At 32.3% G+C, this 13,264-nt stretch overlaps 1 protein-coding gene and 1 long non-coding RNA gene across 2 annotated transcripts; one reads left to right on the top strand and one right to left on the bottom strand.

The window, feature by feature from the left end:
• Nucleotides 1–9,011: 9,011 nt before the first annotated feature.
• On the bottom strand, nucleotides 9,012–11,397 carry LOC134239730 (uncharacterized). Its single transcript, XR_009986282.1, has 3 exons — nucleotides 10,621–11,397; nucleotides 9,941–10,011; nucleotides 9,012–9,490 (listed from the first exon to the last, which is right to left on the bottom strand). It is a non-coding gene; the product is annotated as an uncharacterized LOC134239730 (long non-coding RNA).
• A 455-nt stretch (nucleotides 11,398–11,852) lies between these two features.
• Nucleotides 11,853–12,597, top strand: LOC134239735 (uncharacterized). Its single transcript, XM_062721886.1, has 2 exons — nucleotides 11,853–11,999; nucleotides 12,079–12,597. The coding sequence occupies exons 1-2, from the start codon at nucleotides 11,853–11,855 to the stop codon at nucleotides 12,595–12,597; spliced, it is 666 nt and encodes a 221-aa protein (XP_062577870.1).
• Nucleotides 12,598–13,264: the final 667 nt, after the last annotated feature.

Here is a 13,264-nt window from a genome sequence, read left to right as displayed (position 1 = left end):
TGTCTTTGCTGTTCTTGAAAAGAATTTTTTAAAAGATTTTCCCTATATATTCCTATGTAAAACTGATCGCCTACTGTGACCCCACCCTACCCTTAAGGTCATGATTATCGGACAAAGTTTGATAAGCAATGCATCTGAAACCTAATCATCCAACGTGTTTATATTGTTACCCCTACAGTAATAATGTTGTTGGACTTACGTTATTACTAGGTGACGTAAATATCGTTAATAATGAGGACCTTAAATAACCCAGTATAAGAGGGAAAAAGATTATGGATGAAATATATGGCTACAAGTATAGACACAGCCTTAAACAGTTAACATGCATTTACACCCATCAGGCTTTATTATTCTTGAGCATTTTTTGGTTTGTACTTCTTCGTCTACATTTTACTGACATTACCCATACCATGTGAAATCCCCCAAAATGCTCGGCTTTCTCCGTAACTCTGACTCTGCTGCTGTTCGGAGTTTATGGAGAAAGCCGAGGGTCTGGTTGAATGAAATTAAAAAGACAGTGAAAAACAAACAAAAAAAAATAACTACCAGCTGAAAAGGCTGGCATGCGATAAAAACATTTCTGTATACGATGAAAGTTTAGAAATGCCCTTTGTGGTTACTACAAGAAATAAAGTGTTATTGGATTTATTTTTTTGCTATTTTCCTCTGTTTGTTTCGTCAATTCAATTTCAAGATTGAAAATCTTAATATAAAATATAGAAAATTTCAAATAGATATATGCATAAATAAACAAATTATGAAATTTTATATTATGCATTGTATCGTCTTACGGCGCACGGATGATAACGTCAAAGCGCCAAAAACAGCGTCGGGTACCTCAAGTTTCATCTTTGCGCTAAAAATAAAGTTGAATAAGTCCCTTTTAAATTTCATTGAAGCACATGCTTAAGTCTCCATAAACAATTGAGGAAACAATCTGGCACAAATGTACGATCTTCTGATGATTTATTACTAAGATATGGACAATATTCCAACATCATTCAACTAATAGACAGTCTTATATTGACGCGGTCAACATTGACAGCGTCTTTAGCTATTACAATTTTAGTTTGTCTGTATGTCTTGTACTACCTCAAGACTCGATCAAGAAAGAGTTTATTCAGAAAACTCCCATTTCATTTATATACTAAAGATCTGGAAATTTTGGGGGATTTTTTTTCTTCTGTATTCATTTCAAGTTTTATACGGCGTTATTACACCATCTAAATCTTAGCGAACTGATCTCCGGTGCGCCGTAACGTTACCAAACGTCACCATTTTTCGTGTGTTTTGTTTACCACTTTCCCATTTCAAATGCTCAGGAAACTGTCAAAAATTGACCAAATGCATTGAAAATTTTAAGAAGAAAACAAAATAAATAGTGGAATTGAATAAGGATAATTTTTACCCTAATCTTATCTAATTAAATCTTTTGTTTCAAATCAATATTCCTGTATTCTCTTATAAAACCTTCGTTTTTTGACCGTGCGCCATAGGGCCTTATCCTGTGCACATTCAAGCATTATAAAATCTATATTTTTGTGTATATTTTATCCAAAGCATTATAATTGACTTAAATATGATAAATAAACATTCACGGAAAATTTCAGCTTAATACGTCCATTATTTTTCGAGAAATACGCTTTGTCCACGATTTTACTGGACAACCCTCGTAAATATATTAATCTTGTCGTTTGTCATTTGCAGAATTATTTTTACTCTGATACTACTTAAGTCAGAAACATACTGACATTTCCATGTCTTACTGACAAACTTAGACAATTACCGGTCCTGACGATAAGCTGCCTAGACAATTACCGGTAAGGACAATGGGCTGCCTTAACTGCAGTCTTAGAACATTACCGGTGCTGACAATACGTTGCCTTTACTGCAAAACTTATATAGACAATTACCAGTGCTGACAATGAGCTGCCTTTACCCAAAACTTAGACATTTACTGACCTTTTTATTGCCGGTGCTGATAACGTTAGAAAACTGGCTCACCTCAATATCTTTTTATTTGAAAATTAAAAAAAGAGTAAAAAAGATATAAATATTTTTAATGTGAATTTTTTTGTGTATAATTTTATATAATACTCATTTAATCATTTTTTTTAGAATTAATATTAACTTTCATGTAAAGTTTTCTTTGCACGATATTTATGCCATGTGGTCTTCTTGCAAAATGCAAGTGAAAGTTTTGTCAAAATCGCTTGAAATCTAAAAATATTCTATCTGGCGAGTGCTCTTCTGTATCATGCAACAGTGGCACCTAAAAAGATTTTAAAACCACCAGATAAATAAGAATTAATTGAATTTATTAGCAGCATTAACAACACTGTACATGAAAATGAAACATATATTTAAAAAATAATTATTATGACTTAGATATACTCTCGCTAAATGAAATTGGACTTTGAAAATTTGTTTCTTTCTTCCCTTCAATTTAGCTAGAAATTTATTTTTAAAATTTCATCTTCTCTGAATCACTTTTAAGAATTTTCAAAATTACAATGCGCTATAAAAAATAGAAAATGACGTAAGATAAAAGGGATACCGGAGAGTTAGTCTTAATACTTGAATAGGGTTTTGCTTTTTTCTATTTGTTAGTAAGTTCTTGAGTAAAGTGTGGCACTGTTTGATTTTATATATTTGTTTTCTGTTTTCTTATTTTAAATATACTTCTCAGATTGTCCCTCGCTTGAATAGTGGGGGATATTAATTTGGGTCCGTACGTCCGTCTGTCCGTCTTTATGTCTGTCTGTAACGCTTTCGTTTCCACACGATATCTCAAAAACCCTTTGAGCTTTTGCAATGAAATTTTGCATAGCAATTCCCTCTGGACTTAAGAAGCCCCCTATTTATTTTGAGGTCAAAGGTCAAGGTCATAAATTCGCAAATTCTGTCTGTTATAACACTTTCGTTTTCGCGCGATATCTCTAGAACCCTTTGAGCTTTTGCAATGAAATTTTACATAACAACTCCCTGTGGCCTAAGGAAGACCCGTATTGATTTTGAGGTCAACAGGACAAAGTTCAAGGTCATAAATGTATACATTCTCTTAGTGTGCAACACTATCGTTTTCGGGCGATATTTCAAGAGGATGTTGAGCTTTTGCAATGTAATTTTATACCAAAAGTCCCTAGGACCTCTCTCAATCCTCTCAAAGTATCCCAGCCTGTTTGTTTTATTAGTATTGATTGTATTACATGTCGCTATTTTAGCACAGGGGCATGAAGGAGAGTTGTTACGTATAAAACAGGTTCTCGGCGGACTTTATATTCTTATTACATCTATTAGAACTGTTTAATAAAGGTTAAATTAGACACAATGCATTTTGTTAAATTTTGGCAATATATCGAACGTGAATATATACATGTATGTGATTTTATATTTGTATATATTTGCATATCTACTGCTCTCTCCCACTATGAACACGTAGTCATCAACTGCGTTTATACGACTATAGACGCAACTGCTTCTTCTATGTGTGAAATTGCTCTATCACACTCGTGTAGGACAATCTTTGCTACACATTTATACCGTGTTGAGAAGTATATATATATGAAATGTTTCATAGGAGGAATAAAAATAAGTTTTTAATAATATTTCTTTGAAAAAAAGGAAATTCAGAATATTTAAAATTTCTGATTTATATCTTTAAAAATTCAATTTTGGTCAATGTATTTAATTGTATAATAAAACTTTTTAAAATTGTAGAGAACTGCCATATTTTCATAAACTCTTCACACTTGGGTAATAACATTCAGAAAGAGAAAATTTCTTTAAGTAGTATATCTATAGGTTCAAGAATGATTTCAGCTATTAAAAATAAATAGAAAAACTAAAAAAAAATTATAGAAAAGCATTCTGGAGTAATAATCATTCTAAAACCATTCTCATTTTTCAGCATAGTGTTAAATTATTGATTTTTGTCAGAGGGTTTTCATAACGTTGATCGATGACGTCACAACTGCATCAAAACAAAAATGTGATGACAGCGCTGCTTGTATCCAGATAACTGTATGAGAGGGAAATAATTTATAAATTGTTTGTGATTTATTAGAGAAAAGGAGCATTAATCAGGTTTACTGATTTTAAAGCCGTATGTTTTTCTATACTGAAGACAAGAAGCTGCGTCCTTATGTAAGTCAGGATTTCCTCTGATAACACATACTCTTGAAAAAAATCAAAAAATGCAAATACATGTATAAGTAATAAACAACGATTATTCAGTGAACATGGTATTATGAATAGCAATAGCTCTGCTGGCATATTTTCCATGATGCGCTAGCGCATGTTGTTTATTTCTTAAATAATTTTCGCCTTGATAACGCGGCTCCGTGGTCTAGTGGTATGTCTCTCGCTTCTCGTGAGAGGGCCAGGGTTCCCATCCCGCAAAATCTAAATGTTTTTCCGAAATACTTTTTTTTTTACTAAATGATAGTATTCAGCATGTGAAATGAAAACTTTATGAGGTCTGGCTTGTACAAACTCATAAAATCATCATTACAGTGTGATAAATATTCCATATAAAAAGAGTCTTCTACACACATAATAAAGAATAATCAATCAAACCTTTATTTCCATATTGGCATATTTTATTGCTTTAGTATACATTTAATAATTCTACAAATTCAGTCAAGGGGATCCGACCCCCCAGCCCCACCCCACCCCATCCCCACCCCCTGCGCATGGTTTACTTTTTCCCTAAGCGGAGGACACAAATTCTATGAATTAGCTTGTTTCTATTTATATTTAATAGAAACTAAAATTTTATGTCCCTCTATCTGTTAATCCAAACCTTAAGATTTAAAGTTTGAATTCTTGCTTAAACCTTGATGATATAGAAAGAAAAAAATCATTCCAATTAACAATGGATACTTGAATGTTTGTAACTCTTAATTATGTGATTTCATTTTTTTACATTGCTTTGCAATGTATATGCCGTGTACGACAATACTGTCCTTCACAGTAATTATACATGTCATCCATACCCATCGGTTGCTCGTATCTTTCTTAAGATTTATACTCGCTTTCTGGAATTAAAACTGCACTTCTATTTTGAGCTCCTCAAAAAAGATATTGATAATTTTCTAAGAGAGAAAAATAATATTTATGCATTTTTGGCTTAGATGACTGTACTTTGATTGAAAATTTTTAAAAGCTATCATAATTGTTGTTTGTATGGAAAATCATGTTCATATAATATTTTTTTTAAAAACAATGACCTTGTCAACAATTAAGATTTTTCATTGAGTAAAATGCTGATTGTTAGTCCATTATTTATAATATAATAATGAGTTTAAAACAATATTTTACTCATGACTTTACATGTTGTCCTTTAAGAATAATTTTACTGAACTAATTAAAAAAAATAACTTCTCATATCCTCATGTGCACTTTCTAACAACTTCAAATAGATCGGCTACTGCAGCCGATAATAAAGAGTGTCGAATTGTTTATTAACATGCTAATTCAGAGGATTTGTGCCCCCCCCCCCCCCACTTAGGAAAAAAGTAAACCATGCACTGTTCGGTGGAGGGGAATTTGTAGAATTATTAAATGTACATATGTATACTGAAGCAAATAACATATGCCAATACGGATATAAAGATTTAATTGCGTATTCTTTATTATGTGTATAGAAGATTCTTTTTATATGGAATATTTATCACACGGTAATGATGATTTCATGAGTTTGTACAAGCCAGACCTCATAACTTTTTCATTTCACATGCTGAATATTATCATTTTGTAAAAATAAAAGCATTTCGAAAAAAAAGAAAAATAATCGTCCGGGATTCGAACTCGGGGCCTCTCACATGTGAAGCAAGAGACTTTTTTTTTCACTACACCACGTACGGAGCCGCTTTAATCTGGCAAAAATTATATGCAAAGAAGAAGTCATATACATGTTCCGTTCGATGTTGTCAAAATTTTACACATTGCATGGTGTCTAAATTACACTTTATTGAACAGTTCAAATAGATGTAATAAGAATTTAAAATCCGCTGAGAACCTGTTTTGTACGTAATAACTCTCCTCATTCCCCTGTGCTAAAAATAGCGACATGTAAAACAATAAATGCTAATATAAAACTCAAACAGGGCGGGGCACTTTGAGAGGGGTGAGAGAGGCCCTAGGGAGTTTTGGTATAAAATTACATTGCAAAAGCTCAAAATCTTCTTGACATATCGCCTGGAAAGAATGTATAAATTAACGACCTTGAACTTTGATCTTTTAACCTCAAAACCAATAGGGGACTTCCTTTATCCACAGGGCATTGTTATGTAAAATTTCATCGCAAAAGCTCAAAGGGTTCTCGAGATATAGCGCGGACACAAAAGTGTTATAGAAGACAGAATTCGCGAATTCATGACCTTGACCTTTGACGTTTTGAGCTCAGAATCAAAAGGTTCTTCTGTAGTCCATAGGGAATTGCTATGCAAAATTTCATTTGAGTACCAAGCTTTTTTACCGTCAGACGTTTCTTAAAAACAGTGTAAACTACTCCCGATATGATGTGTATCAAATTTGTTATGTGTCTTAAAGTCAATCATACATCATCAAATATTATTTGTGGAAATTTGGCAAACAGTACATAAGTTGCTATAATTTTGTTGGCAAGGGCGGTACCTACTTTTGATGCCCATTATAATTTTTTTTTTATCATTGAATTCCACCTTTACATTTGTCTATAAAACAGGCATTGGTTGCTGTAAATGTCACATTTCAGTGAATACTGTATACAGGGAAATTTTCGCCCCCGTTTTATTTTCGGCCCTTTCGCCCTACCCTCATTTGGGCGAATTTAAAACGGGGCGAATTCAATGAATACAGTACAATTTCTTAAACAAAACTTCGACAGGGCGAATTTAAAGCGGGGTGAAATTTTTCGAAGTGTGAAAGGGCGAAAATAACACGGGGCGAAAATAACCATGTATACAGTATTTCTTTGGGATTTTTAACAAGTTTTACAGCAGCTTTAATGAAGCTTTTATTTTCACTCTAGTTTACTGCTTTTTACCATTCATTTATAATGCAGTGTCTCGAAGAGACCTAATGTTTCCCGGCTTCTCACGATGAAAAAATGTGATGAAAAGTGGTAACATGAACTGTAATAAATTCATTAAAGATTCAATAATGAGAGAAAGTCAAGTTTTATTTCAAATGATATCTGTATTGTATGTCATACAGTTCAGATCATTATTTATTGAACAGTCCTCGTCATGCTCGTATGTATGAAGAAAACTTGGTTGTTTATAAAAAAAAATCCGCGCCTGAAATGTCACAAGTAATGTTTTAAGTCCACCGGAATTTATCTATAAACAAATTAATACTATATACATTTAATAACAGATCCCGTGATTCAGACTGTTGCCCCATGGTTTGCAACCGATTTGGACCCTTTTTTCTATTTGTTTCCTGTAATTATCTAACATGCCCACTAACATCTGACACAAGGCAACACCCGACAAACATGGCTGCTAGTCCAAAACATCCAGTGGTCTCTCCTCAAGAACATAATGAAATGTGTAAATCTCATGACTTACGAATTGATATGTTATGTGAGGACTGTGATGAGTTAATTTGTGGTAATGTGCCAAAACAGATCATAGAAATCATGATTGGAATACTCTACCCACGGCAGCAACTGAAAGAAGGAGAGGTCTGCTTAAATTTCTGAAGAAGATCACTAAAGAAGATCTGTCTAGGATTGATGTGTAGATAGAGAAGGTTTCAAAAGAGATCACAGAAAATAAAGAAATTTGTGACTCTGAGATTAAAAAGCTTTAGAAGCATGTTCATGAGATAATAGCCAGGCTAAAAGAAATCATAAAAGGGCATGAGAAAACATTGAGAGACACTATGAAAATGGAAACTGATTAACTGAACAATGTGAAATCTGAATTAGAGAAGAAAAAGAGAGGTATTGTTAAAATGGTGGAATTCATAGAGGAGAACAACAGCATCATGTCAGATTACAGCTTGATTTACAACCACAGAGAACTGACAATATTGCTTGACTTTGATTTAAAGGGCCATTCCACAAATTGTAAATATTCAGTGAGATTCACTAGAGGTGAAACCAAAGATCAACTACTTGAGGCCTTGGTAGGAAGGACTTGGGATTTAGATGATATTGGAATGGCTCAAATAAACACATTTCAATATGGAGATAAATTCATATTTGTGTTGGAGACAATCAGTGAAGATCAATATTTCATAAGAGAAGGGGCATCAGAATATATAGAAAAAGTTAACAAAGAGGGTGCAAAAAACAAATAATTCGAATCAATGGTAATGACATATGTGTCACTAAAAACAGTGATGTTATTATTTTTTTTTTTTTGCTGACTTTACTAAGAAGTGCATCAGCTGTCTGTCACCATCGATATCGGGATCTGTCTCTACACAGGAAAAATGTCCACATGTGTTAAACATATGTTAAACATGTGTTTAACATATATTTTTTACACATGTAAAACACATAAAAAGAGCACACATGTACAGGGTGTTTATTTTTACACATGTTAAACATATGTTTCACATGTGTTAAACATGTGAAAAAATAAACACATTGCATATTTATACATATGAAACATGTGTTAAACATGTGTTTTATATATGTTGTACTTTATATGTGAATTATACGTGTATAATATTACTGTTGTACTTATTATCATTTTTATACTTTTTTCATGCATGTCCACATATGTGAATCATATGAAAAGGGCAGCATATGTAAATCATATGAAATAGTTACATGTGTTCTCTTTCAATATTTATCAGAAGGAAAAACACATTCTTGTACACATTTAAAAATCAGATATTTCTGCTTTAGATGAAAATCCATTACATTTCAATGATCTATCTTCATGGGTTAAATATTTGAAAATAAATATCTTAAAATGCTTACACAACTTTTTTGATAAATTATTTTCATCAAGAGAAATAACTTATTTTTCAGTGTACTTTCAAAACAGGAAAGTATACAAACAAGTCAGTAGCATTTGTCGATACATGTATTTTACATATTCTAAGTTGAGTACAAATTATAAGATTTCCACAAAATGATTAAATAGTTAAACATGCATACATGTACAAATGAATAACATAATTAGTCCATGTACTTGTTTATAAATATGATTTGACAGGAAATGACACCAAATCAAAATTGAAATATAACATTTGTCATGTATTCTCTATTGTAAATTTATGAAAAATCAAGTTATTTGATATTACAGCATACAAATAAGAATGGGAATTAAATCTTTACAGGTCAAATGCAGACAAGATTGTGTACATCCTGCCAATTTCATAATTATTTCATATATTTTCTTGTTCTTTTTCCTTCTGTATCTTTCAGTTTTCTTCAGTTGTTCCATGAGTTTGACCTTTTTGAACTCTGTTTGAACTGTACCCAAAATGCAAATCCACCATTTCTCCCTTTCCTGAACAATTTCTTTGTGGCACAGAATGGTCTCTACAAAAATTTCAAAAGTAAAAATAAAACAATTCTTAAATTACAAAATCAATTCTACAAGTAATATTAAAGTTCAGCAAACAAATGTATGCCCAATTCACCAACACAGATATGATACGAGATAAAACTAATGTTATATATGTTATACTAGGTGTTTTGTGGAATCCTATGATGTAATTTGCAAGACAATTACACTGTTGGAAGATATGTTTCATAATAAAGTCATTAAAAACATTTTTTTTTATTTTGACAATTAAATTCGGAATGTTCAAACAGTATTACTAATTCATATTGCCAAAAATTAAGAAGATTCTGACACAAATATATTTTATTTTTGGACAAAAAATACAAGAGAAGTAGACAGGCAGAAAAACAGACAGTGTGATTCCAGGATATCCCAAACGTTGTTGGGAAGAATATAACAAAGTTTATTTAACAGTGTGTAGTTACCTTAATTAAGCTTTTAAGCAAGTCTTGGATCTTGGGATTTATTCTTATGAGACGCTGACTGAATATTGAACCTGTAAAACAAATATTCATGCAGTAGATATCTTCTAAGCATAACTAAAACTTAATTAAACTACAAAACTACAGCTACAAAAAAGAGAGAGTACATGTTTGTAGGTTCTAAATAGTCTTAATTAATATCTTACATTTTACCAGAAACTATGTTCTCTAGTGTTGGAAAAAAAATTATAAATGTCAGGCACATGATAGATGTAAATATCCGATGGATTAGCTAGCTGATGTACTTTCAACAATCAACACATTTATATGCACATGTACTTGTACCTTGAATGTTGGATGTCACTGTTATTATTAATTTTTAACTGAAATTCAAAAATTCAATTACCCCCCCCCCCCTCCCCGAAGTCATTTACAGTACATGTACCAGTTTCATAGCTTTTAAAGCCAGCAAATTCTATTCATACTTTCCATATTTTAAAAGTGCACTGGATTAAAACTGTTTTATAATATAGAATAAAATTATTGTAGTACTGAGTTGGACTTATTTTTTATAAAGTTGTGCAAACAATATAATGTAGAATTATAAAGGAACAAAAAGAAATTATTAAGAAATATTTTGTCATGAAGGAGTCATTACAGATGTTTACTTTGATTTTTTTTACCTTTAATATTGCGATGATGCAATCATCTGTCAAATCAGCTTTAGAATCAATCGCCAGTCTTATCAGCTTTGGGCTTTTTAGACGCAGCACTGTGACACTGAACTCAAGTTACTGCATGCATCTATAGGCCATAAAAACAAACACTTGTTATTAAGTTGATGAAAGAATCGACTTGACAGCCATTTCAACATACATAAACACCAACTGACAGTCACAATGGTTTCAAGGTTTCTACTTTCACTTTCATATCAGTACGTAACAAAAGGAAAACCAATTGGGCCTAATGCCTTTAAAAAATAGCCTAACATGTAATACTTACGTTCATTCAGAAACAAATTTATCCAAAATTACTTACCTGTATACAAATTATAAAAAATAGTTATGCCTTTAGCCTAACATGTAACCGCTTACATTCATTCAGAAACATTTTTCTCCAAAATTACTTACAGATCACTATCGTTAGGTTTACGAAATGCATGACAAGTCACAATGATAGGAGTATTACATGTACATAGAAAGTTCATACGCACCTGTAACTATAATGAAATGATATTTAAACAATATGAATTAAAAGTCGTTAAAAAATTGTTTGGAGATCACTTACCTTTCCAATACACCAAGCACGTCTGCTTCAGCAGTGACGTCAAAAATGACGTACATTTTCATCCGATAAAAGACAAAACCGGCCCGGAGACAAATACGGAATTATTTTAATTTTACTCAAGAAGTAAGCCAAGCCCAAAAGATTTAAAATGAAAAGAAAATGAATTTATTCTTTATCAATTTTGTCTGATTAATGCATTTTTACAGAAAAAAAATTGTGAAAGTTTTTTTAGAAGGGAAAGGGGGGGGGTAAACAAAGTAAAACTTTACATGAGTAATTACTAACATTTACAAATTCTTTTGTACACACATATGAGATAAAACTTAAACATGTGTATAACATGTGTATATGAATACACATATATTTTATATAAATTAAACATGTATAATTCATCTGTATTTTCACACACATATATTACATATATATAATACGTGTTATACATGTGTGGTGAAAAACATGTGTTTAACATATATATAATCTCACAGGTGTATTACATGTGTATATTATATATGTTTTACATATAAATAAAACACATATTTTTCATATGTTTATTTACACACATGTTTTACATGTGAAAAACATGTGTTGAACACATCATAACATGTGAAACCAAACACATGTTTTACACATGTGGACATTTTTCCTGTGTACAGTCATCAGTACAGATCCACTGGTACCATTAGGAATCTGTCAGTCAGTGGACGGTGGACTACTGGTCACCTTGATTGAAAATGGAGCAGATTACTACAAACTGGACTCACACAGCAGACGTCTGGTGAGACATATCACAGTGACAGGTGATGTCATCCATGAGTATGAGTACACTTCCATTCGTACCAATTGGAATTTGTCAGTCAGTGGACGGTGGACTACTGGTCTCCCTGAGAGAAAGGGAATCAGATCTTTACAATTTAAAGTCACACAGCAGACGTCTGGTGAGACACTTCACAGTGAGAGGTGACGTCATCCATGAGTATGAGTACCAGGAGGACGGTCAGACCAGACTGTTTACATTGCCATACAGAATGACACAGAGCAGTAACAGTGGTATTTGTGTTGTGAACCGTACAAATGAACATGTAGGTAATCTAGTAATTATGTCTCCTTCTGGTCGTATAAAGTCTGTCTATCGTGGACAGAACCTGAAAAATAAATTTAGTCCATTTGATGTAGATTGTGACTCCTTTTGTAATATCCTTGTTACTGATATTTACAACAAACAGATCCATCTACTGAGTCCTGGAGGGGACTTCTTGAAGTTCTTACTGTCAGAGAATGAAGAGAACGCTCCATACACTTTATCACATAACAAGTCAACATTGTGGGTGATGCATTGGGAAGGACTTGACAAATTGATTAAATACAGAGTGTAAATAATAGCACGCATTTCAACTAAAATCATTAATGTAGTATTGCGTACGTTTTATTAAGCAATGTGTTATCATCAAACATTAATTTGATACGTAGTTCCACACGAGTTCTCATGTTTTTGTTTTCTTCAAACGTGTTAAATGTGAAAGAGGTAAAGCCACGAACCATCATATTTGGCCCTGTGTTTTTCACAAAAATCGAGTTTCTATTCATGGCTGGTATTATACGTTAATTATTAGAGGACTACATACTTCTTTTCCTTACGTAACTCATTTTATTAAATAATGCGCTGTTGCACGTGCGATGATTTGAAGATGCGATGGTTTCATAAAAACGTTAAAAAATGCCGATTTTTCGACAGATTTTCCCCAAATTTAGTTCTGGTCACAGTCAAGAACAACTTTCATACTTACCTTATGTATAAATATTGCTGATACGAATCTACACGCTTAATATAATCGTTGTTCATACGTGTGGCCAATATGAAATATGCCTTAACATTTAAATTTTGATGTCGCAAAGATTCACCAGTTTTGTTAGACATTCGGTAATATTTGGTTTATATAACAATAATTGTATAAAAATTGTACATAAAATATACAAAAGATAGTCAGTAGTTCGTTTGAAACGAAATTTGTGGAAAGGCATGATCTTCGATTTATATTATCT

This window comes from Saccostrea cucullata, unplaced genomic scaffold (genome assembly GCF_032062105.1).
Source record: "Saccostrea cucullata isolate Sc308-1 unplaced genomic scaffold, CSIRO_AGI_Scuc_v1 ctg1045, whole genome shotgun sequence".
NCBI lineage: Eukaryota > Metazoa > Mollusca > Bivalvia > Ostreida > Ostreidae > Saccostrea > Saccostrea cuccullata.
The sequence above is the reverse complement of the archived record's forward strand: the minus strand, read 5'-3'. Positions and strand labels throughout refer to the sequence as shown.